This window comes from Aptenodytes patagonicus, chromosome 7 (genome assembly GCF_965638725.1).
Source record: "Aptenodytes patagonicus chromosome 7, bAptPat1.pri.cur, whole genome shotgun sequence".
Lineage (NCBI taxonomy): Eukaryota > Metazoa > Chordata > Aves > Sphenisciformes > Spheniscidae > Aptenodytes > Aptenodytes patagonicus.
The window spans coordinates 66,245,235-66,269,586 of record NC_134955.1 but is presented as its reverse complement, the minus strand read 5'-3'; the positions used below and the strand labels follow the sequence as shown (position 1 = coordinate 66,269,586).

Sequence of the window (24,352 nt, the reverse complement as noted above, 5' to 3'; positions counted from 1 at the left end):
AGCCCAGGCAGCAGACAGCCTTCCTCCTGACACAGGCTAGCACGTTGCAGACAGAGGCACTCTCCTGTGTACTTGGTCCCTGGCCTGTTATAATTGTCTACCTTAGATCCAGGAGAAACCTCTGCTGAAGAGTGAACAGAGCACTCTGCTATATGTCACCTCTAACATCTGCTGGGCATTTGGCAAACAAAATCCTGTCTGCTTGTAGGCTCCCTAATGAAATGGTAATAACAGGGAAGCCTTTCTTTGTGTCTTCCCTTGTAAACATCTCTGTGCCATTGAATATTTCTAAATGCATATGTGCAAATGTCTACAGACCTGCAGTGTCCTCCGGTTGCTGTGGGATCTCAGGCTCTGCTGTCTTGCTACCTGAATTTTAACAGGACTGTATTTGCATTGAATTTTCTGCAAGCTCAATGAATTGTACTTGGAAGCAGGGGTAGCCTCCTGTATCTGCCAGCCTTTGTATACTGCTCGGAACTGAATGAAAGATCCTTCTGGGGTTACTGGAAAGTATCTTACTGACATGGGTGGACACTGAATCAGATCCATATACAGCTGGTATTTCTTCTCGTGTAGATTAGACAAATGATAGCATTGCTGTCACTTGTGGTATTTATACCTCAGCGGAGGACTGCACATGTGCTGCCTGTCCAGCTTAGAGCCTCCTCTGGTGGGAGCTTGTTGCTGATGTGGGTGGTGGAGGGAGGAGTGGCTGTGATGGAGGCAGTGGCCACAGCCGTGTCCCAGCAAGGTAAGTTTGGGAGTCCCTGAGCTAAGCTGTTATTAGAACCAAAGCATTTTCTGCAGTGTAGCTCTTCCAAACTGCCTGGGCTCCTTTCCAGTTGCTTTTTGTCCATTGCTGAGTGGTAATAGAGCTTCTTTTCCTCTTAGAAAAGGCAGGAGAAACTTGCCCTTTTAATTGTGGCTTCACTCCTCCTACATAAACGCAAAATACTAAAAAAAAAAAAAAACAACCCCAAAAAACAACCCCCCCAAAAAAGGGGGGCAGACAAATGCATCCTGCCACCCACTCATTTCACTTCTCACTAGGGTGATGCAACAGCCAGCTATGGAGTTTGAGAGTTGCGCTTGTTTAGGGTGGAGCCCTTGGGTAGACTCACGTAATAGAAATGAGGTGGTTTGTTTTTTGGTTTTTTTTATATAGAGCTTACGTGGTTCACTGAGCAGCTGTGCTGTATAGCAGAAACAACTTAAAGCTCACTGTTGTCACTAGTAACCAAGGAAACTTCTCTTTTATTTCATAGTATGAAGACACAGGGCCCAAATTTGACTGGCTTTGCTGAAGTTCTCATGTAAAATATCGGAAAAGTCCAGTATTGATGTGTGCTGTTTGAGATTAGATGTGGGATAGCAGTGGGTTTTGCCACTCATTTCTATGCTCTTCACTATGGCTTTGCTTACTGAATTGCAATGTAGATGTGAAAATAGCAAGTGTGCTCCTGGGCTGTGTAGAGTATTTCCCATGAACTTAGGGAAGATTTAAGGTCACTGTGCTAGTACCATCCGTCATGTTCAAAAAATGAATGCAATCTGCTATGGGTGCAGACAAGGTCTTCTGGGCTGATGAAGTAATTGCAGAGTCTTTTGCAAAGGGGGGAAAAAAAGGGAAGAACTCAGCCTGTTTAGACTAGCAAATTGAAAGCAAAAAGAGGATCTGATTGTTGTCTGCAGATGTCAAACACTGGGGAGGGAAACAAAGCTGTCAAGATGCTGGCTAAGATTAAAAGAGTCTAGACTGGCCATGGATACAGTTAGACTGGAAATGAAAAGGAGGTTGCTAAACAGTAGAGCAGCCTGGAACAGGAATTTCTGGACCAGCTTCTTGTCAGAGGAGCAGAGGGAAGAACCCCTCAGCCCTTGCTGCCCTGAACGCAGAGCTGGTCAGTCTCTGAAAGGGTGCCAAGGGAGTGGTGCTTGTCGTAGCAGGACCCTGCTATTTCCAGTCTTTCCAGGTTGCTCTTTTACTTGAATCCCCCTTTACTTCATTATCTGGATTGTCAGTAACAGAAAACCACTTCCCTCCAATAATAAGCAAAACCAAAAAGGGAAGCATTCATAAAAGAAAAAGTAGACTTCAGACTAATTTAGTTCATCGCGTCTTTTGTCTGTGTTCTGCACTCAGTGACACCCACCTCAATCCAGAATAACCAGATGTAAATTGCTTATTAAAGTATAATTAAATCCCTTTGCTATAATAGACATGATTGCAGTAGCAGGGTATTCATTGGACAGAGTCCTTCCAGGAGGGCTTAACTGGGCTGATACAGTACTTAGGGTTTCTGCTTTTTCTTTACATGGCATTGGGTTAGCCCTTCCATTAACACAAACCTGGCAGAAAAGAATATATATATATAATATATATAAAAAAATAGTAGCCACTTATTCAAAATGTTGGTCTGCAGCCATATTTTAAAATACCAAAGCACTTTCTTGTGTTTGGAGTTGAGGGGAGGGTTACACAAAACAATACCTAGTTTCACTTGTAATTACATGGAAACCACATCACATGTATCACACTTACAGCCCAAACTCTGAAAATGTGGTATTAACGGTTCATGTTATAAAAAACAAAGCATGATTCCAGGCTGCCGTGGAGATCCTGGATAAATAACGACCTACTGGGCCTGCCGTTAGGAATTTTTCAAGAACTAGCCATTTTGAGGCTTCTTACCGTTTGTCAAAGCAAAGTCAGAGCCTGATCCCATACGATGCATCAAGACAGGCTGGGACTAACTGGCAGGGTAGTAGCCCTGGGGCTTATGGTAGGTGCCAAGTTCAGTATAAGCCAGCAGTGCGGTCTCATTGCACATAAGTTTAAATTATGTACTGGGCTGCTTCAGGAGCTCAGGGGAAGTCATTATCCCCTCTGCCTGGCACTGGTGAGGCTGCACCTGGAATAGGGGTGTCCAGCTATGGCCCCTCCCTCCCAGTTCAAGAGGAAATTGTGGAAACTGGAAAGGAAGGGCCTTGGAAGCACCTGAATGCTGCAGCAGTTTGAGGACAGAGCGCTCAAAGGGTTTCAGGGTTTGGCTGGATCTAGAGCCATTTGAATTCTGACTCTTGTATGATATTCCACCCAAACTAGCAAACTCTTCTCCTGACTTATGCAGCCTCGGGCTGACTTAAACAGCCTGGGGCATGTCTGTGCTGCACAGTGCAATGTCATGTAGTGCTAGTAACGTAGCATTAACTCAGCTGGCACGAGTACCAGAAGCAGCAATGCATTGCCTGAGTTCATCTATATTGCTGCTACTTTTGCTCATCTGTTTTAGAGCTAGCTGAGGTTTTTCTGTGCTTACATTAGCTGCTGATGGTTTTCAGAAAGGTTTTCTGTTCTCTTGTGCTGCCTCTGTGCTCAGTGTGGTCCTAATTTAGTCTCAGCTGCAGCATAAGTGATATCTGCTAGCAAGGGCTGCTTTATTTGCCCAGGGTGGGCTGAGGCTGCCTGACCTCCAAACACCCTCCTTGCTCTGTCACAGCGAAATATTGCAGCCACTAGGTGGTAGGAGCTGCAAGCGTTGTCTCTGCCTGGTATAGGTCACAGTTTTCAGAGCCTAAAGAGGAAATATTAGCTGCACAGCAGGCTGGCAGAGGCTGGACATGGCCCTGTGCATGCCCAGTGCTGGGCTGGGCAATTTTGGACTTGCACCTCCAGATTCCTTTCCTGTGAAAGGCAAGGAAGGAGTCCTGCTGGTCTCTTGCGGGGGGGGGGAGGGCGGGGGGCAGTTTAAGTCCTGCTCCAGCTGCGTCTGTGTGAGGTCTTCCTTGCTCACCACATCTCTGCTTCTTTAATTTTTTTTTTTTTTCCATTGAAAGCCTTGCTTTGGGAACTTTCCATCTTGCCTAAGCCATTTACCTCTGCTTTTTCTAGGGCCTTAGAATCATCCTTTAAAGTCAGAGAGGATTATGCTCCTGCTGCAGTAATCTGTGAGCTGCTGACAGGTGCTGGGGCTGACCTGTGGATAATTGTGGATCCTGTGTTAGGGGTCACAAGCACCAAAAAATGCTCGTTTCCATTTACCTGACACTGGTCATCCAACACCTCAACAATACTGTCCTAGAATGGGTGAAAGAGGCTATATGTATAAATAGCTAAGTCAGTAATTTAATCCTGGGGAATGTGGATCCTGGAATGTTTTAATTAAAATGAGTTTGCAGTAAGTAGGTCCTGTCTTCTTTGGGGTTTAGGAACCATCCTTCCTGCACAGGTGGTTTGCTTTTAAATCCTTTTGTCTCCACTCATATGCATGAGAATGAAAAGGGCTGGGGGAGATCAGCTTCCCATGCAAATAGTGTCAAATAGCTTCTGGGTTTTATGTTCATTGCCCTTATCCCTTTTCTCATGACCGCAGGGTTCTTCCAGGGGACCGTCCCCCAGGCAATGCTGTTGCCAGCACTGTCCCTGCTAGCCTGATCGTTATATGGATTTGCTCTCCATGTGGCTCTGCTGACAGTTGCTGAGGCACAGAGCCTGCCTCTGTCGTTCCAAAAATAGTGAGACACGAGAACTTGGCAGAGGGACATGATTTTCTATAATGAGCGTCCTTCTGAGATAATAGCTAGCAGGGGTGCTATTGAAGCCGGTACGGACTGGCCCGGGGGACTCCAGGGCAGCTAATCGCTGAACTGGTCCGATTTTACGAGGGCAGCCTGCTGTCTGGCACGCAGCTTTCCACCCCCTTTACAAGCTGTGGGCTGATGTCATGCTCTTGACATGGAAGGGGAAGGTTTCTCCATGTCTCCGCCGGCTCCCGGGGTGCTCAAACAGTTCTCCCAGGGTCAGCGTGGGCATCATGTCATGGACCACCCAGGTGTTTAGAGAGATGAGCCTGTATTTCACCTCCTAGAAGTGTTAGAGCTAACCTGGAGCCTTTGATGGGGGCATAATTTTCAAGTAAGGGCCCACCAGCAAAAGCGGTGGGACTGAGCGACGGCAGCTGGCTGGCTGCTCCCCCCCCACCCGTTGGTCCCTGGATGCCACAGGAGAGGTCTAGGTGCCCTTGTATGTCCTTGGAGTCCTTCAGTCATGGCCCCTCCAGGGGAGTCCCTTGGTCATGGTCCCTCCAGGGGATCTCCAGCATCAGCCGTGGTTGTCCACCAGCCACTCCACTGTCACCAAGTGGGTAGAGCACAGGGCAGCCCTGGTGCAGAGCCTGGCATGGTGGAGGCAAGGAAGGCTGGAAAGGCAGCGGCAGCCTTCCTGGGGCTCTGGTTAGATGAATGAGCATCCTGACACGGGCCTTGGAGTGTGCTGGTGGGTGGTAAGGAAGTGATGAGGCCTCTTTGATGTTCTCTTTGAAAGGTGCTGAGAGGGAGCCCTTTGGGAGCAGAGAGGACAGCTTTGATCATCTCCCAGGCTCTAAACCCCCAGCCTTCCCTTTTTGGCATGTTGGGGAGGCACGACTCGGTATGTGCATACACCCGATAGCCACGTGCACTTCTTGGATGCTTTTCTGCAAGCACTGAGACTTTTTCCCCTGTTCTTGAGCGCTGAGACTGTTGCTAGGCCCAAGCCACTGTGCTGGAAGATGAGCACATGCTTCAGTTTTGTTGCTGCCAGCCAAAATCAAGTGAAGATGGTGACGGGGGCATCCTGTTCATAGGCCTGGTGTTTTCCAAAAGGCTTGGTCGTAACCACACGCAAGAAAGGGAGGCCCCCCACTGGGGGCTTGCTGCAGAGTCCTTCTGAAGTCAGGCTTGAAGGAGCTGGAGTTGTGCTTTACCCCTGGGGCCCTGGGGCAGCGAGTTAGGTTTTTTGGGGGGCTGTTGGACAGGGAGGTACAGGGGAATTTCCTCTCTCCGCCTTTGTTCTCCGGTGCGGCTTCTGCAGGCATGTGTGCCGCGGTGCCCTCATGTTGGCTTTGCGACCACGGGAGAGGCAGTTGGTTTCTGCCTTTTTCTGGCTCCTGTCCTGTCTAGCACCGAATAAAGGCAGGCTGGTCAAAACTATGTCTTTCTGTGGTTTCACCGTGTTCACAACCACCAAAGCCCCATGACATCTTTGCTGGCTCGCTAGCCCAAGTTGCTGGTAAACCAGATGTGTGAGGCCTCCAAAGCCCAGTCTGAAAGGCTCGGCTTTCTCTGATGTGCACAGTTACACCTTGCAATGGTCTCTTCGTTGCAGGAATATACGGGGTCGGGGGTTTTTTTTGTAGGCAGAGTGGTTTTACTTGCAGAAGGTGAAACAAGATCAGACTGACATTTCTGATTTTCTCTGTGAACTTTGCTGGGTGTCCACACTTAGGCTGTACGTTGAGGTGATACGAGCTGAAGTGAAAACATGAACTGAAGGGTTAGCTGCCATCGTCATGTTGTAGCTCCTGCATGTAACTTTCCCACCCCTGGGTGTTGAGGGACTTTGGATACTTGCATTTTTATGAAGCTGAGAAAATGTCTGTCTCCATCTGCAGTGGCTTATGGGAGAGATTGTAACTTAGACAAATTATCAAGCTTAGTGCAAGGGTAGCTGAAGGAGATGCTGTTGCCTATGGTTAGCCACAGTATGTGAAACTAATATTTTTCTTTGGCCTTAAAATCAGGGAAGTTGCGGCATAAAAAGGGATCAAAATGGAAGCAACTTGCAAGCAACCTGAGCGAGCAGGTGCCAGTCAGTATTGAGGGGGAGGGGGGGAAAAAAAAGGCAATCGGAGAAGTTACCTCAGAGAAGAGGTAACTAGCTGAGGTGCGACCCAGTGGTGCTTTAGGTTTCAGTCTCTTTGAATCCGTATTGCTTTCCAGGTGATGTTTAAGGTGAGAGGATGGATCCACAAAGACCTCATAGCAAGCCGTTTCCGAGTGGCCTTTGGGTGTTTTGGCACTCTTAATTTTCCTGAAGACCTTTGACCGAGCTTGTAGAGGTCTCTAGCCTTCCCCAGCACAGTCTGAGGCCAGCAGATATTGCAGAGTTCAGTATTTTTAAAAACAGGCCAGAGCTGTCTCAGGTTGGTCACTCCAAACTGGAAACACCAATTCCAGTAGCTTTTTTCTAAACTGAGGGCTGTAAAAAGAGCATGATCTTTACGGAGCTACGCTCTTCTGAGACACCATCATACCAGCAGCCAGCTGAGGGGTGCAGATGTCCTATAAATCTTTGATTAACAGGTGATGTCTGTAGCTTGATACATTCTAGTTCCTTATTCCTCAATTTATTCCCCTCTAAGTTCAGCCAGCCCTTTGTTTTTTGATCTTTCAGGTGGGAATGAGTTTTTACGTAGTTTTCTATGCCATTTTAAAAGGTCTGGAGGGGAAGATTTAATTTTATTCCTTCTTTCAATTTGTTTTGTATTTTTTGGATATTTTGTTTTAATGGTGGCCAAGCTGTGTTGTTTGTTTTTTTTGGGATTGTTTTTTTTTTTTTTTAATTGGGATTACACAGGCTTTTTTTTTTGTACGTGATTTAATTGGTTGACCTATTGTCTGAGATATATGTATTTTTTTCTAGTTGGGGTTTTTGTTTGGTTTTTTTTTTTTTAATGGAACAGATACAGATGAACAAGCATGATAAAAATAATCCTTTTGCATGTATGCTGAGTAAAAGTTTCTAGCCAAAAGATGAGCTAAACACGTAATGGTGCTGTGAATTAGACCGTCTTGAGGGGAGGGGATAAGGAGGAAAGATGTGTGTATGGTTCATTTGCGGATCCCAAAGGATACATTGTTCCAGAGAAATGACTGAATTTGTGTGTTACAAAAACTCTCCAGCGTGTGAGCTTGAAATTTCAGTTGTGCGGTTAAGAAAACAGGAGCAGAAATTTGGAGGGTGTAGTTAGATTAATGATTTTTTTTTCTTTCTTTTTTTCCGGGGCAGGTGGGAACCCACAACTCCCATCAGCTCGCCCTGGGCTGTGGTTGTCGTTGCTCAGCTCTTCTGGAATGAGCTCAGCGTTAATACTGTGCTGTGCATACCTGCGCACGGGAGGCAGCCTTCACCCCGAGGGACCCCGCAGAGTTTACTTATGCAAATGGAAAGAGCGAATTTGTTATTCTCTAGGCGATGTTTCTGTGCCTCGCTGCGCGTAGGAAAGCCTGCGCTGTGCCCACTATCAGCAGCGTCAGATAGCAGAGCGCGGTTTTAAGTGATAACTGGCGATAACTGCCCTGTTCCTGTAGCTGTGACAATGACGCCAGTGACTCTTTTTTTAAGGGAGGTAAAAATGAGCCCGGTGTCGGGAAGTGACTTGTGCTTCTCAGAAGCGCGCTCACCAGCTGCCCAGCCTGGAGGAGACGCTGCATGCGCCTTACCCCCTTTCTGAGTCTGCTGAATTTTCACTGCACCTCCTTCTGGCTAAAAAACACCCCAAAAACAGTGGAAGAAAGAAACCTTCCCTTTCTCAGCCTTTCAGATGCGGTGCAGCGCACAGTCATCTCCCCCGTCTCGATAGCCCCAGGGCTATATGTGCCATCTGTGGCACGCTCCCTTGCCGTGGCTTGATTTCTCCTAGGCAGAAGTGGTTCCTGAGGTTGGCGTGTATGTCTGCAGTCACTGAAGCAGAGAGGTAAAACGGCTAACAGAGCACTGAAAATCAGCTAGCAGATGGCTGTAAAACCTGCTGTCTTTCTGCCACCGCCTTGTTCGTCTGGGAGTCCTGGGCTGCGGCGGCGAGCAGAGTGGCAGCAGGTGCCATGGCAGTCATCGCTGCGGCCGTGTTTAAGAAGCATCACTGATGTGTGCAAATAATTCTGGCTGAGCAAGCATAGTGCGGAGTATTTTTTCTCCTCTGCTTAATGTAGTTATTCTGATTTGAAATCAAAGGACCAAATCTTCGCCTAGCATAAGTCATTGTCTTGCTCCATCGCAGTCAGGTGAGTGCGGCTTTGACGCTGAGGCTGAGCTCATGACATCTACTTCAGCTCTTGTGCACACGTGTGTGTGTGCAAAGGTTGTCTTGGCAATTCCCTCTTGGTGAGCCCGTTCTGATGACACTTGTGATACTTTCTGGTTTTGAAACACTGCCACGTATAACCGCCCCCCGAACAGCCTGCCCTCCTGTAAACCTCTTAGCTGGGAGCAGCAGGCAGCTCCTGAGGATGCGGTGCTGCCTTGTCAAGGGGCCGGGTATGGAGGGGAGGCATTTCAGCGCAGAGCAGCGTCTGAGCGTGGTTCATGGTTGTGTTACTCCTATGAAGATAAATATTGAGAAACAAACCTGTTTATTGTTCCTCCTCCGGGTCCTGTGCTTTGGTGTGACTTGACCCAGATACGGATGGCCACTCACACTGCTGGGGGAGTTGCACACGTGGCTTTCCGAAGCCCGGTACTGAGACAGCACAGTTTATTGGTGCGTTCCCAGCAAGACCTGAGGCAGATTGCTTTGTGTGGGGGTTGTGGACCACGAGGGAGAACAGGAACATTGGGAGCGCTGAGGGAGCCTGCCAGCTCTTGTAATTATCTTGTAATAATTTGCTTGCAAGCTCCCTAAGCCCTGCTACTCTTTTTGGAAACAATAAACTTTCGCTGGGAAGCAGTGACACAGCTGTGTCTGTCTGGAGATAATTTTGAAAGCCTGCCTTCTGCTCTGCAAAGCATAAACTGCCAAAACAGTGAAAAATGACTGTTTTCTTGGGGAAACCCTTTGGCTTCAGTGAACTGAGATTGAGCCCAAAGCTGATTTTCTAAGGAGTTGTGTGCATGAATTATTTCCAAAAAGATGAAATGCAAACTTAGTGGAATTCCTGAGCCAGGCCAATTTTTTTGGAGGGGGGAAAAATTGGACCATTGCTCTAAACAGCATTTAACCAGGTCTCCGTATCCTCCAGATGCTGCCTTATATGGCAGCTGTCAGCTAAAGAGGAGGCTTGGGTGAAATTACTGCTGGGAAGTGTCCTTGCTGGGGCCGCTCAGCCCCTTGTCCTGCAGAGGAATCGGTGTGGGCAGAAGCAGCGGTTGGGAGAGCTCTGCTGCAATGGGGATGTGCAGAGCTTGTCCAAGCCTATTCCTGGTGGCTCTGGAGGCTGGAGAGGCCCTGTTGGTGTTTTCCAGTGGGTCTGCTGAACCTCCACCGATGACTCTCTTGAGAGAAGACCCCTCTGGCCTCCACACTGCCCTTGGCACAGCAGCTCTTGTAGGGCGGCAGACAGAGGAGGCAGCTTTGCTATTATCTTCCTCCATGTCTGCACATAGGAAATGCTTGTCTTTCCCCATCTCCTCCCTCTACGCTGCCTGAACTGGGGCAGTGGTGCTGCCCTGTCTGATTTACTTAGCATGAAAGCCTGTGATCGGAGATAAGCCTGTCACCCTAGCTGTCTTCAGAGGTCTTTGGTCTTGTGTGGGTTGTACATGGATGTCAGCTATGACTCTTAACTGGAAGGGGGTGTAAGTTAGCCATCACACTGGCCTTTTTTGGGCATGGGGAGGGAAAGGATGCTCTTTTAATAAAATCTGGATTTTCCCCCTGCCCCCCGTGATGATGAAGAGGAAAGGTATGAGGGTTCAAAACAGCTTTCTATAGAGCTGGCGAGGACAAAGGGCTAAAGTGATGTTTGAGTTGGATTTCAGTGGGTGCTTGTGTTTGCAAGGGGCAGTAACCAGTGTGTGGATTGTCCCACCCCCTCTGCAATCAGGGACTCTCTTCAAGTCCTACCAACACCCTGCTAAGACAACAAACAAATAAAGCAGGTATATGTAACTGCTATCAAACACTGTCCTTAGGACATAGTATGTGCTTCCGGCAGCCCTTGCCTTGCTAACAGGTGAACAAATACAGATGGCAAACTGAAATTTAAACAAATAAAAAAAACCCAAACAGCTCTCTCGCACTGGAATTGGCAGGGCTAATCTCTAGATGTAGGCCAGCCTTGAAATGAGCCCGCCTGATCCCATGGACTTCACTTGTTTCCTCCAAGTGTTTCTTTAATTTACAGTAACAATTGCTCTGCAGCTTTATTAATCTCGATCCCAGTCCAGAAGTGGCGCAATGTGATTTCCTCATGTGGCTGCCGCTGTTGCGAGGGCTTTCGCGTCACGGTTTCCTGTTGACTCAAATGTTCTTTTCTTACTTTTGCTGACGTCAAACAGAGATAGCAGATGCAGGGAAAGAGGGTTCTGAGCAATACGAAATAGAAAAATAGAAATGCAAGGATTTCAGCATTAAGCCCTGTCAAAAAACACCCCAGCTTTCAACTCCTCCTAATTCCTGCTGGTAGTCCCCAAAAAAGGAGGCACATAACTCTAAGTCAGCTCAAATTTGCAAGTATCTGAACTATTTGCTGTTTTAAGATTTCCTTTTCCTGGCCCCTTTTTTAAGCTATTTATTCACTCTTACTCTGCCTGTTGCAAATTGCCTTTTTTCATAAAATACCACTGTTTATTTTACTTCTCAATGATTCCTGGGAGAGTGGTTGGTCTTTGCAGTTTGGCAAGCTGATGGCCTTGCTTAAGAGTAAAAGTGGAAGACCTTGCTTGGCTCTTAGATCCTGGTCCCCAAAGGGTGGTCATTAGTGCTGATCTTTCTAATAATCGTTGCATCATATGTAGCAGACCAATGCACGAATGGTGTATTATAAAGAAGTTGTAATACTCACCCTGCTCTTTTCTTCAGCAACCCCATGGGATTTCTAAGTGTTAGAAAACTGGACAGACAATTAGCTGGACGTCTTAAAGAAAAAAAAATAAAAAATTGGGTAGTCCAAAGTTCTGTTAGGCCTAATTGGGAGAGCTTCAGTAATTAAATAATCCATATTTATGCTCGACCTGTGAAATGAGACCATGGGTGGAGGTGAGGCGTTAGCTGTTACGCTTGTGAGCACCATGTAACACACGCAATGATACTTGCTCAGGTTTGCAGTTAGTCTGAAGCAAGAGCTGTTTGTAACAAAAAGCTGCTAATTCCATGTTAGCGGTGATGTGAATTTTAAAACCGGTTGTTTCTGTGCTCACCTGAACATTTGAGAAAGAAGAAGCAGTATCTTCCTTTAAGCATCGTGGTACAGATGGGTACATCCAGAAGTCTGAGATGGGCCGTGGAGTTTTGCCAGCACTGGAGAAGCAGGACGTGGTTTTTTTTTTCAGATAAGAAGAGTTAACTTTGTTTCCCTGAAGTTCGCCTTTAAGGAAAGAGTGGAAAAGATATGTATGTTCACCTAACTGTATGCATGTTTATACAAGCGTATATATTACATAAATACACACACATCCCTCGTCAGGTTGCTGGTAAATTAAATTACTTCCTGTTGGAGATCTGGCAAGAGGGATTTCTTTTTTTAAGTACGGGCTTGAAGAGATGCCTGGACAAGCCGGGCTAGATAAGCACGTGGCTTGTGGCGAGATCAGCGAGGAAGGAGGCAGGAAAGAGTAACAAGGAGATGTAAAAGCTGGCCCGACTGGCGAGGCAGAGGCGCTGTCTGCGCTGCAGCTGGAGGAGGGATGGCTGAACGGGTAGGCACGGCATAGCCAGACTCAGTTTAACCAACTGCAGCGAAGATGTGGCATTAGAGATCTGATGTGAGCTAAAGAGCCAAGGTTGCTGGAGGGTTTGCACAGTTTGTGCTGCTCTGGCTTAGACTGCTGCTGTAGACGAGCCAGCTTGGGTGTCTTTCAGCAGCCTTATAATAAAGGCAGAGTGACACAATGAAGTATTGTTGTTTATATGGGCTGGAGATAGCACTTAACACCCAGCCTTGGTGCTACACGCAGTAGTGTTGGAGATTGCTGGGAATGCATCTATCTTAGCTTCTGGAAGGAGCCCAGAAGGAGCTGTTGAGGCAGAGCCCAGGATGGTGACGAGAAGCAAGCTGTCCTCATTTGTTACGAGCAGTTTGCTTTCCTGCTCATGTCCAGAGAGGAATGAAAGGATTCCTGGTTGCTTTTCTGCTGTGTGCATCTCAAGATGTTAATACCAGTAGTCATTTCAAGCTGGCTGGCTGCCAGAAAGTGGAGCATAACAATGCTTATCCTCTTAAACTTAGAGAGGGTTTAAAACTAGCTTATAGATGATTAATATCAGACCTGGGAAGGGGCTTGTGGGGAAAGAAGGGCAAATAGTACCATTAAAAGGCTGACTGGTCTCAACTGACTTGTATGCCTCTTTTCCAGTCCGCTTGTTCCTGATATTCAGAGTAAAACTGAAACACTCAATACTGAATGTCCTGAAACAATTACTAGGGGAAATTTTTGAACCAGACTGCAACAATTCTAGGGTTTAGTTTTGTGACAAATGACTGTCCTTCCTCTCGCAATTAAGCGAGCGCCCCTTTCGCATGCATTAAACCCATACCCAGGCTGTTGAGCATGCAGCTTAAGCAAGCGCCTCCCAAACTGTAGACTTTTGCAAAAACCAGAACAAAGCCAAAAAAGAAACCTCAGAGACCAGCAGCTGTGGTTAATGAGTTGAACTTTATTGAACAGTTGCTTTTCTGCCCAGCAGAAACTTTGGTTTATACTTTGTCCTTATCAGTTCCTTCATCGCCCAGAGGTCTCTGCAGGTTAATCAGAGGAAAGCTGAAATCCGAGAGCCCAAAAGGCAGCTGCCATGCAAGTGTATGGCAGAAAATCCCATTCTGGAAAACAACGCATGTTCCCTAGAAATAGTGTCGGGATACCCTCGAGACAAGGTCATCATTGCTGTTCCTGAGCCCTTGTGCTGTCGTGGCAAAGCTGGAGCCTGTGAGCAGTCTGGTTATGCACATTATATTATGGAGCATCTTCCCCCAGAGAGCTGAGGTGTTTAGTAGGGAGCAAGTGACTCTTTACAGATTTCTCTTGTGCCCACTCAGCTCAGAGAGTGCTGTTGAAGGGGTATCATCCTCTGCTGGATTCAGGCTAAGGACAGTTTGGGAAACCCTCCAGGACTTGGTTAGTGATGAGCACACACCTACTGATATGCCTAATCCACATGTGAACAGGAATTCGTTTCATTACTGGGGGCAAAATTTTGGGCGGGAATGCAGGGCGAGGAGGTACTAACAGATCTTCCTGGTATTGACTTAATCTTTCCTGAAAAAGTCAGGATTTTTTTTCCTGCCCCAACGTCTCATGGGTGCTTAATCTGTTCTTGTTTGGGAGATACTAGTTTTACTTAGAATTTTCTAAGCCTGACAGAGGATATGATTAATGCTGTTCATATCTGTTGTGTTTGCGTGTGTGAAGGATCGCCTGTTCTTTGTGATGGAGTTCGTAAATGGCGGGGACTTGATGTTCCATATTCAGAAGTCGCGTCGCTTCGATGAAGATCGGGCCCGGTTCTATGCTGCAGAAATTATTTCAGCCCTTATGTTTCTCCATGAAAGAGGCATCATTTATCGGTGAGCTCTGCATTCATTCATTCATTCTCTTTGTCTGAACCCCACGGCTGAGATGATAGCTTGAGTTTTCTGCTTGAATAAATAACTGTCACTTGCTGCCCACCAGGAACAAGTTGTCAGCTGGGATAACAGTACCTCCGCTTTCCCCCTGCGCATTGTCCAAGGTGCACCAGCTTCCAGGAAGGAGTGACATTTCTGGCCGCAGTATTGACGACAGGGAGGGTCTTCCTATGGCGTGTGTGTGAGCACATAGAAAAACAGGTTTTCCTACCAAGGCACAGGGGCTAGATTTTGCGTTGGTGTAAATTCACGTTGCTCTGCAGACGTAGCTGGTTTATAGCAGCTCCAGAATTGCCCTTTGTCTGCACCTCAGGTGCCTGCCTGGCTGCTGGGCGTTAGCTGCTGACCAGCAGAAGCCTCCACCGTGCCGCTCTGGGCCTGTCCTGCCACCGTGGAGCACAGGTCAAACTGATGACAAAGGGAGAGGCATTAAGTGAAACCTTCCTAGATTTGCTGGGAGGTAAATGCAAGGAGCTGTTGCTTTTGCCACTGTGTGCCTTGTTATTTAAAGGCTAATATGTGCTGGTTACATTCAGGCCTCTTTGTTTCCCTGCATTAGCTACGGGCCCGTGTTTAAACCCTATCTATTTGACATACCTATCCAGTGCCTGTCAGCTCAGCCACTAAAAGTCTTTTCATTCCTGCCATGATCCTACAGCAGGAGTTTTTCTTTCCTGTCCGTGTCTGGCGTCTTTGTGTTTGCAAGAGGATAGGAGCATCATTGCCTCCCCAGTGCCAGCCTCCACTCCCAGGTCTCAAGGCTGTTGTCAGGAAGCTGTTTCCCATACACAGCACTCTTTTTTTTGTCATTCCTCTGTACTCAGGGGGGCAGTTTGGTTATATTTGTTCCCTTCTATACTGCCAAAGTGCTCCACTGTCGGCTCAAGCATCAAGGCATGGATCAGGCAGCCAGTCTGCTTTGCAGAGGCCTCCCTGACCAAGATGGCCATTCGACCAGCATCCTCCCGTGTAAGCCAGGGGCAGAGCAAGAGCTCTTCTGGGGTGGAACAGGACAGCTAGAGCAGAGGGGTGCCAGCACTGAGACAGTCTGGTTATACAGAAAGGTTTCTTTCTGACATGCTTTGCAGAACACCTCTGGCACCCTCCTGTCCAGAGCACTGGAAAGGAAGAACAGTCAATTGTTTTCTCTGGATACTGTTACCTGGCTTCCAGCAGCAAAGCATGCATATTTGGGTATGGTCTGCTCTAGCCCTGCTCGGTCCCACTTGTGGCATGCCAGCACTGCAAAGAACAACATCAACTCTATCTTTTTGGTGCTTGGCTATGATAGTACAGCTGGGACCCACAACTGGGTCCAGGATGGGACCAGTTCCAATCCCAGTCAGGCTCTCTTAATACCATTTCAGACTGTGGGTTGGGCCAAATGCTGTTGGGGCTTTGCATTGTTTAACCCAGGCAATGCAGTCCTGTGTTTAGTAGTGCATCCTCCCTTATCGGATAAACCCCGGTTTGAGCACACCGAAACCAGAATAGCTGAGGGCTAAAGTGGCCAAAGGGCTGGGGGCTGTGCAGGGAAAACTTTCCTATCTGGTGGTGAGATGATAGGATAAATCAAGTAAAAGCAACTTCTCTTTATCTTCCTAGCTTGAGCTCCAGTAAGAAACAGATGGTCAGGTGAGGACAGAGAATATTAAATTATCTTTAAGTATGAAATCATAGGATATATGTGGCACGGTGAAATAGAGAAGGAGTGTCATTTTAATATTCTCCAGGTCCTGAGAGTATGAAAATTACTAGTGATATATACCATATGTATTGAGCTTCTAAAGCACTGTGATTGTCTGCATAGAATAGCAAATCTACTTACTCTACAACTGGATTTCAGTCTAATTCTTCCCTTGTGAATAATGCCAGCCGCTGAAGAGAGACCCTGCCAGATAATTACACAAATGACATTATCCTTAAAATAGTGACATCCAGTAGTTATTGTCAATCATTCAGCAGCAAAACTGTGTCTGTGCATAATGTAATGCCACTGTGCTTACAGCTTGTCCTGTCCCCCCTAGCCTGCTGCCTGTCACAGTGCAGGAGTAATCAATCCCTCTGGGTTTTGGCACACTTCAAGTTCTGCCGTAATTCATGATAGAAACTGGAGGAGTAATTGAAAAGCTCCTTGAACAACTGCACAGGCTTTGATCTTGTTGAGAAACTGGTTGAGCCGTGGAGTCAGGTAGCTTCAGCTGATCGGGGCAGATTTGCACGGGGATGACTTGTTTTTTTAAAATTAGTCGGGGTGACTCCATTCTGGAAGATGTCAGAGGAGAGAGCTGCTGGCTGCGGCTGTACTGAGCTGAGGTTGCTTCTGTCAGGTCATGAACACCGGGCTCCAGGAGGGAGTCTGCAGGTTGGAAGGAGATACTCAGAAGGGAATCACTGCACTTGTGTAAGAGTTTGGAGATTTTATGATCAGAATGTGAGTGCTTGCTTAGGAAGCTGGGAGCAGGGGGGAGAGACACCAGGAAAAAAGCCTGACCAGAAAGTGTTTTGCCACAAGCTGTTTAAAGTGCCTCTTCTCTCTGGATTCCCAGGGTCAATGGAGTAAGAGAGTTGCTGGCCTAGAATACCAGCGCTAAACTGGGCTAAACTTAAACATAGTAATACTGTATTTTTTCCTGCCCCCTTCAAGATTAAGCAGTTCAGGAGAGAGTCTGTATTTACCAGCACAATGAGCGTTCTCCTGGTAAGTCAAGTTGCTTTTGCCACAAGTGCTGCCAAAAGCTGAGTCTTCTCTCCTTTGAAATGCCGGAGAGGCTTGAGAGCCAGCACTGAAAGTTCATCAAGAAGTAGCTGAAATATGTCACTTTGGCCTGGGGTGACAATGCTGGTAACAGCTAAAATCAGGTGTTTGTTGATTCCTTTTCCAGCCACATACACAATTTGAAATAGCCATAGTGCAGTATTTCTGCAATTGCTACTGTGAGTCCATGAGAATGGGGTTCCTGAGGCAGATAGCGTATTTTGGTTATATGTGACTTTTTAAACATCAAAACAAGGCTTACTGCTGGATTAGTGCTCTCATAGGATGGTTTTCATGACGCCACTGAAATTTTCAGTAAGTTTGCTTCTCACTTCAAGGAAAGTCTGCTTTCTGTTTTTTAAGCCCTGGCCAGAATAGAAGTCACATAAACGTACATGTGTGTATTTGGGTTTTTTTTTAAAAGAGAGGTTTCAGTTTCACAGATTTTTTTTCTTTTTTTTTTTTTTTTTTTTTTTTCATTTGCAACACTGCAAAGGAGAGATGGCTTTCTGGCCTTATCAAGGAAACATCTCTGTCTTGCCCTAAGCTGAGGTTTAGCTGTCAACTCAGCAGTGCCTATTTATAGGTGCTCCCTGAAAAAAATGTTGACAAGTACAGTGTGGTTCCTTATCCCATCATACAGGGGGTAGGGCTAGAATGAATCCAGCCATGAAAGCAAGCTTTTCGACATGTCAAATCATAGTATATTGTGCACCCCACAGAGGAGTAGGACAAGGACATATTTGGGATCAGCTCCTGCTGTATGTTGTCAGGAAAAAGTTAGGCGATAACCAAAGCTATTATAGATAAAATCTTTGCTCACAGGGCAGTATACTTGCACTGCTGCTTTGTTTAAGCTTATTTCTAAAGGAAAATAGTATGCTGGGTCCTGTTGCAGGTGGGTAGGTTGGTTTGTGATTTTTATCTAAAGACTGTATGTGCTATTTTTCTTGAAGCAGCTTTTCCCAACTTTCACTTTCCAATTCGGCACTTTCCAGGGTAGGGGAAGCCTATTTTGGCTTCTGTGCATGCCGGAAACAAAACGTAACAGCATGCACATCTGAGCAGTATTAGATTGCACAGTGACTTACTCAATGGAAGTGAGCTAGTCCACTCGTAGTCTTCTAAAAAGCAAAGAGATAGTAAATGATTATAAGGGTTTGTTTTGAAAGCAGGACTTTTCCTTCCATGTAGCATTACTGTAAGAATGGCTGGTCTGCTCTGCTGTCCTCAAATTCAAACCTTTGCATAGGTTGATGTACAGCTTTGCTAGTGGATGGGTCTACTTGCCAAGGTCACCTACATGGTTTCCCTCAATAGAGGCATCTACCTGCATAATGAGGGCAAATGCAAATGTTTTCTTAAACTTGGTTGGTGGGGGGGGGCCAGGGAGGGTGGCAGGGGAGGGGGCCTAGGGGTTTGCCCTGCAGACTCCTCATATTTCAGAAGGATAACAGCCTTTTTACAGGCAACATGGAGCAATCAACACAACCCAATGGCATGGTCTTGATTTTTATGACAAACCTTCTTTCTCTTCCTCTGCAAATGTGTCTCGCTGGTAGGATGCATGGGCTGAGATAGTCACTTTTCAGAACATGTCTCCACTACCTGCAGAGGTGATACAGCATGCAGTACATGGTGACAAACCTCAGCTAACCGCGGGCTAGCTATACCTGGAAGCAGAGGCAGTGTCACCTTTGTACCCTGCACTTCAATGCTGGTTTTGCTATCCTTGGGTATGGAGTGGGATAGTAGAGAGAGATACGTGACCCAGCCCACTGCTTGGCACAGCACAGTGGCAGATATATCATTAAGGGTATAGATAGTATAGCATGTAGGTAATATACCTGATCAAGAGCCAGACGAGCTGAAAGGCTGGGCTAGAGAGCCTGGGAGAAGGACTGGTTGTTGGCTGGCTGAAGAACCTTGTTTTTATCCTGAGGGCTCGTGCTAGTTAGCTTATTCCACTGCCTTTGTGTCTGTATTGATATTTCTAATGTAGCTGGCCCTTCTAGAGATGTTTGGGGTCTGCTTGTGCTCTGTCACGCCTCTGAACGTGGGATGGTGTGCAGAGTCCCCATGCTCTGATGTGGCACCAGCCGCCGAGATAAAAGGCAGCAAACTATTAAGTAGGTCCCGTAACTTGACTGTAGTCATAGGATGACTACACTATGCTGTGTAATAGGATGCATGGTCCCTTTAGAAGGCAAAAGATAGTTATGCAGTTATCCAGATGAGAACGTGGTCTTACCTTGGGGCTGAACACTAGCTCTTGGGGAGAGTATGATGGGCTTATTAACAGCAAGTGTTTACTTTTCTGTGTGTTACCTGAAAGCATCACCTTCACGTGTGTGGTGCCCTGTATGACAGGGAAAAGCTCTGTCTCCTCTGGGATCTGGAAAGATTGCTGGATACTAGCCAGGTCTCTGAAATCATCACCTTTCCTTAGTCTAGGAGACCCCTCAGATCTGCAGCTGTGTGTCTCGTGACTGTTGGCTTTTATAGGGAATGAGTTTTTTGCAACAGGTTAATTCCCTGCCAATTCAAACAATAAGCCTGTGACACTTGGAGGAAGGTTTACATAAGCCTTTTTCAGAGACCAGTTTTGCTGGAAAGACTCTTATTAACTGAAACAACACTAAAGTTTCTTTCAGAAAAATCAATTAAAAATTACATGTTGAAAACAGAAGCTGAATGCCTTTCCTAATTACGTAGAGCCGCTGTTAACAGAGCAACTCTTACGCTGTTTGCTTTTTCCACGGGTCAAGACATTGTAGACATGGGATCCCTCATGTTCTCTCTCTGTTGTTTTTTGGGTTGGTTTTTTTTCTGGCAACTGGTGATTTTGTTTATTCTCATCTCATGCCCTTTTTCACATCTGAAGCCAGATCTTGTTTCCCCTGAAGTCAAGGAGCTTTCCCCAGGGAGGTAAATTAGCAGTTGAACTGGACCTGTGACTGATACCAGCAGTGCCCTGCAAGGCAAACTGGCTGGCTGGGGGGGCTATCCAGGGATTACCGTTGGTTTGCTTAGGTGCTATGCATAGCTTTGTTTTCTTCGCAAATAAAGATAAATCTTTTGTTTAATGAGGTGTTTTTAAGCTTTTCTGAAAGTTTTTGCTTGAATGGGCTACAGTAGATGCATCTGTCGGTAGCCTTTGCTGTATTTGATGCCTCCCTCTTCCCCACCCTCGTTTGGCTGCATGCAGGTAGAGGCATATTGTTTGCATCCAAGGGGAGAGGGTGGGAAACAGCTCAGCCAGTGCCAACATGGGTGTGAATCTCCACTCTCTGGAGCACCATAACCTCAGCTGTGGGATCTGGTCCCTATCACTTTGAGACCTCAATTCAGGAGAGCTCCTAGACTCAGCGCTTTCCTGGATTAGGGCCCTGAAGACAAGACTAGATATCTATAAGCAGGACAAAATGAAGGATATGCTATGTTATGAGAACAGTGGAAAGAATGAAATATAAGTTGATTTTACGGTGAATGAGTGAAGCAAATCAGCTAAAAGCTGCAAATTGGCACAGAGTAGCATACCAACAGCCCTGTCCCTATAACAACTGCTTAGTGCAGAAGAGAAATTTTCATGCTGGAGTCTCTGGAAGCACTTCATTCAGCTTTAGAAAATGTAAAGGAATGTCTCTTAGGGTCAGAAGTGTAGTAATGTCTGTGGCTATCTTATCTGACAGTCAACAGCTCGTGTAGACTGATTTGTGCTTCTAGACAGTGCATCTTCGACATTGTTTTCCACTCAAATGTGGTTGTTGCATGCTTGCAAGCTGGGCTCTTTTACAGCCTCTGGCATGCGGTGTTTAAAGTGTTGTTTCTCTGCATCTGATCAAATGGAAAGCGCAGAGAAAAAAACCCAGCCTCTCACGTTTCCATGTCATGTTTAATCAGTCACTGTGCAGGACAGTTTAGTCCTGATTTACAGTTATGCTTACGAAGAGCAGTCCTGTTTTGAGATCCACATATCAGATCTCTGTGCCCCATTGACTCCACTGTATATAGTCTGTGAACTTTAATGCAACTTTCCACATGACTAAGGACTACTGAATAGCCTACAGAAGTTATTGGCTCTGCTAGTGTCTACTTTTCCTTTATGGTTATTTAAAGGGATTGATTTGAAACCTGCAAACCCTGCACATAATGAGTTTGTATAAGTCATTAAAAATCAGAGCTCGAAGGGGCCTCAAGAGTTTGTCTAGTTCATCCACCTGCCCCAAGGCTGGATAACCTTTACCTGAATGCAAGTCCCTCGTACTTTCACTCTTCTTCTCCTTTTGGTGTAGTTCTTACGTTTGCATGTAATAACTTGTGTACTACACCCTTACAGGCACGGACTCTCCTTTACTGAATGTTTGAAATGAGAGCTCGGTGTTGGTTGGGAATTCTGGTACTGGTGCAATAAAAATAAGCAATACTGCCTATCTGTGGAAGGGATAAGTGATTAGACATGACTTGTGTGCTGTCATTCTTTTCGTGACTAACACATCCTTATGGAGGCATTTCACAATTAAAAAGCATGCAGATGCAATTTAAGAAATAGCTACGTGTAACGATTGCAGCCAAGTTCTTAAAGAAAGGAGCCCAGAATTAGACTCAATCTTTAAGTCCCAGAGCACCTGGGAATATTTAGGTTAGAACTTCTGAAACTAAGAAACAGTCTTTTCTACAAAATGACTGTTTTTCTGCCTTTCCTGCCCTCTTCATTCTTTTTTTTTAAAGGCATGAAGGTCATGAGAAGGAGAAAAAATAAAAATTGAAATAAATTTTGAGATGTTTTTAAAAATAAATTTTACATAACAGCCCCTAAATATCATTGCTACCTTTTTAGCAAGAACTGCTCATCTGACTTTTAATGGGCATTCAGGCCTATGATTTTAATGACCCAATTTTGAAAACTTTTGCTCTGAGGTCTCCAGAATTGCCTAGCATTAATCCAACATTTTGTTGATCTCTGTACCCACCTCGAATCGAGGAATATTAATGTCAGCGAATGTGACCCCTGAGTTAGCATTAGGGAGGCTGATATATATATAGCTGAGGAAAAGGTCTCTGTCAACCTTAATAAATGTTTTGTACAATTTTGTAAAACAAAGATTATGCCAATGAAATGCTGTCGCATCTTCTCCCTCTGACTTGCTGAAATGGAAGATTTCTTGCAACGTGACGTGTTGCAGCGGGTGAAGCTACTATATATGTAAGGGAGACAATGAGAAAATCAGTATTGTTGACATACTTGGCCTGCAGCAACTGCCGTAGCTATCCAGGGAGAACTTGACTTATTCTTTTAGCTGTAGCGAGATCAGCGCCTCATGCTTCCTTGGTCAATAATCCCAATGTTTAGATTTTGTTCTTTATGCCAATGAGCATGTAGGTACTCTGGTTTTATGCAAACAGAGGAATTTTGTAAAGTCACCCAGCAACTTTTAGTATCAGTGATGCAATTGTAACACCTTGTCTTTAGAGTCTAGTTCAGAGTCATCAGCTGCCTGTAATGATGCAGAAATAAACTAAAAATAATGAGGCAGCAGAAAATTTCAACTATTACATGGTAACACTGCAGTAATAGTTGTCTGTTTTACAATTCAGAATTTCTGTGGAAGAAAATTCCATCTTCTGCCGGCAGGACGGCGGGCACAGCTTTGCTTCTGCCCTCTGCGTGCCAGCCGAGCTGGTGCTGGGGTTTGTAGTTAGCTGCTGGTGCGGGCCAGGATGCAGACTGCAAAGCCTATTCCCATGGAGCAAGGGGAAGGCGTTACTCATCATTTGGCCTCTGAGTCATAACACCTTTGCTGTTAATAGGATCAAGATCCTCCCCTTTTATGAGGCTGTGCCTAAAGGCACAATTTAGTCTCAGAATTGTATTACCTGATTATTATTTCACTAAAGGAGGTGGCGGTATTCCAGCTGACAACAATGGAAACAGGAGCAAGCCTTCAAGTCTCAACCGTGTACAAGGTGTGATATATTAAAATCACAGACTTGCTCCACGCTCTGGGCTGATTTCTTTTGGATCAATTAAAGCTTCACAAGCACAATTGATTATTAACATCTAGAGCCACTTTCACAAATCTCTCAGCAGCATAGTAGAGAAGTGCTCCTGAATGGGGAAAATTACTTCCAGCTAGGAGAGGTTATTTACTAGCTAAATCTCTGATCCAGGCGTACAGCCATGGCAAAGTCCGTCCAGTAAGGATGTGAATGTTTGTATCTGAACCATTTCTGATCTACGCGGTTTCGGGGAAGGCAGCAGTGTCATGGTGCTTTGCCAAAGTGGGTCATGGCTTCTTTGTTTATTGTCTTGGAAAAGGAACAGGGCTGGCAGAAGGGATGGGGGGGGAAATTGGGAAAAGCAGGGTTAGCTGTGCAAGGTAGCAGGGGGAAATTATTCCATGTGCAAACCTGTGTGGTAGAAGGACAGTAGGAAGTGATCCCTTCAGACTCTTCGTGGGCTTTTAAATAAGCCTGTGTATGCTGTTGTAGAAAGGCTGCAGCACATTTTGGCGTGCAGGCTCTGTGGCACCTGCGTTAGAGTCCGAGCTGATGTGTGACACTTAACGTGCAGGCTTTGGGTTTTCTTATCCCTTTTCTGGATCTGGTTATGTTCCTTTTGACATTTACCTGAGCATGAAAACGTAGCAAGGTCCCGTGTCCTTGTTGACTTGTGCCTAAAAGCTGAATTAGTGTGCTTTGTATTTCTGTTTGTCAGTATCTCTTGACCGTAAGTTGAGGAACTGTATGCTTATCTATGTTTTTGGGGATTTTGACACAATCTTGTCAACTTAATGTAGCCTTTGCCATTGCCTGCACCTTCTCTTAATTTTTTTTTTTTTCTCTTCCTTTATAACCATTCTTTCTAGCTGGAGCTCCCCATTTCAGTATTTCTCATGTCACTAGTTCGAAACCTGGTGCCCAAACAGCAGCTTTACAGCCAGAATTTCTACCTTCAGCCACTGTTGAGCACAGAAGGGAGCAAAAATCTTGGCAGCTGGCTCCTGCTTCTTGCCTCTGCCCAGCCTTGATAAATGAGAAAGCCAAAGAGCTGCTCTGACTCTTGCCAGCTGGCCAAGCTCCCAAAGAGACAGCCCACCCACCGTGAAGGTCAGAGAGTGGCACTGCCTGGCCGTTCTACCCTTGCATCAGTGTTGAGCATGGAGCAAGAGCTAGCCCTGCCAGTCCACTCCCGCTGGGGTCTCTCTGGGGCCAGGGCCAACCCCCACAGGAAGGTTATAGCTGTCAGTCTCCTTTGTGCTGCTTGGGATG

At 46.0% G+C, this 24,352-nt stretch overlaps 1 protein-coding gene across 1 annotated transcript in view; it reads left to right on the top strand.

Moving 5' to 3' along the window:
* Window positions 1-24,352, top strand: part of PRKCH (protein kinase C eta) — a 123,910-nt gene that overhangs the window by 62,234 nt on the left and 37,324 nt on the right. The window contains exon 10 of the mRNA XM_076345639.1: window positions 14,108-14,262. Within this exon, the coding sequence (XP_076201754.1) occupies window positions 14,108-14,262 (155 nt within the window). The remainder of the gene's footprint in view (window positions 1-14,107; window positions 14,263-24,352) is intronic.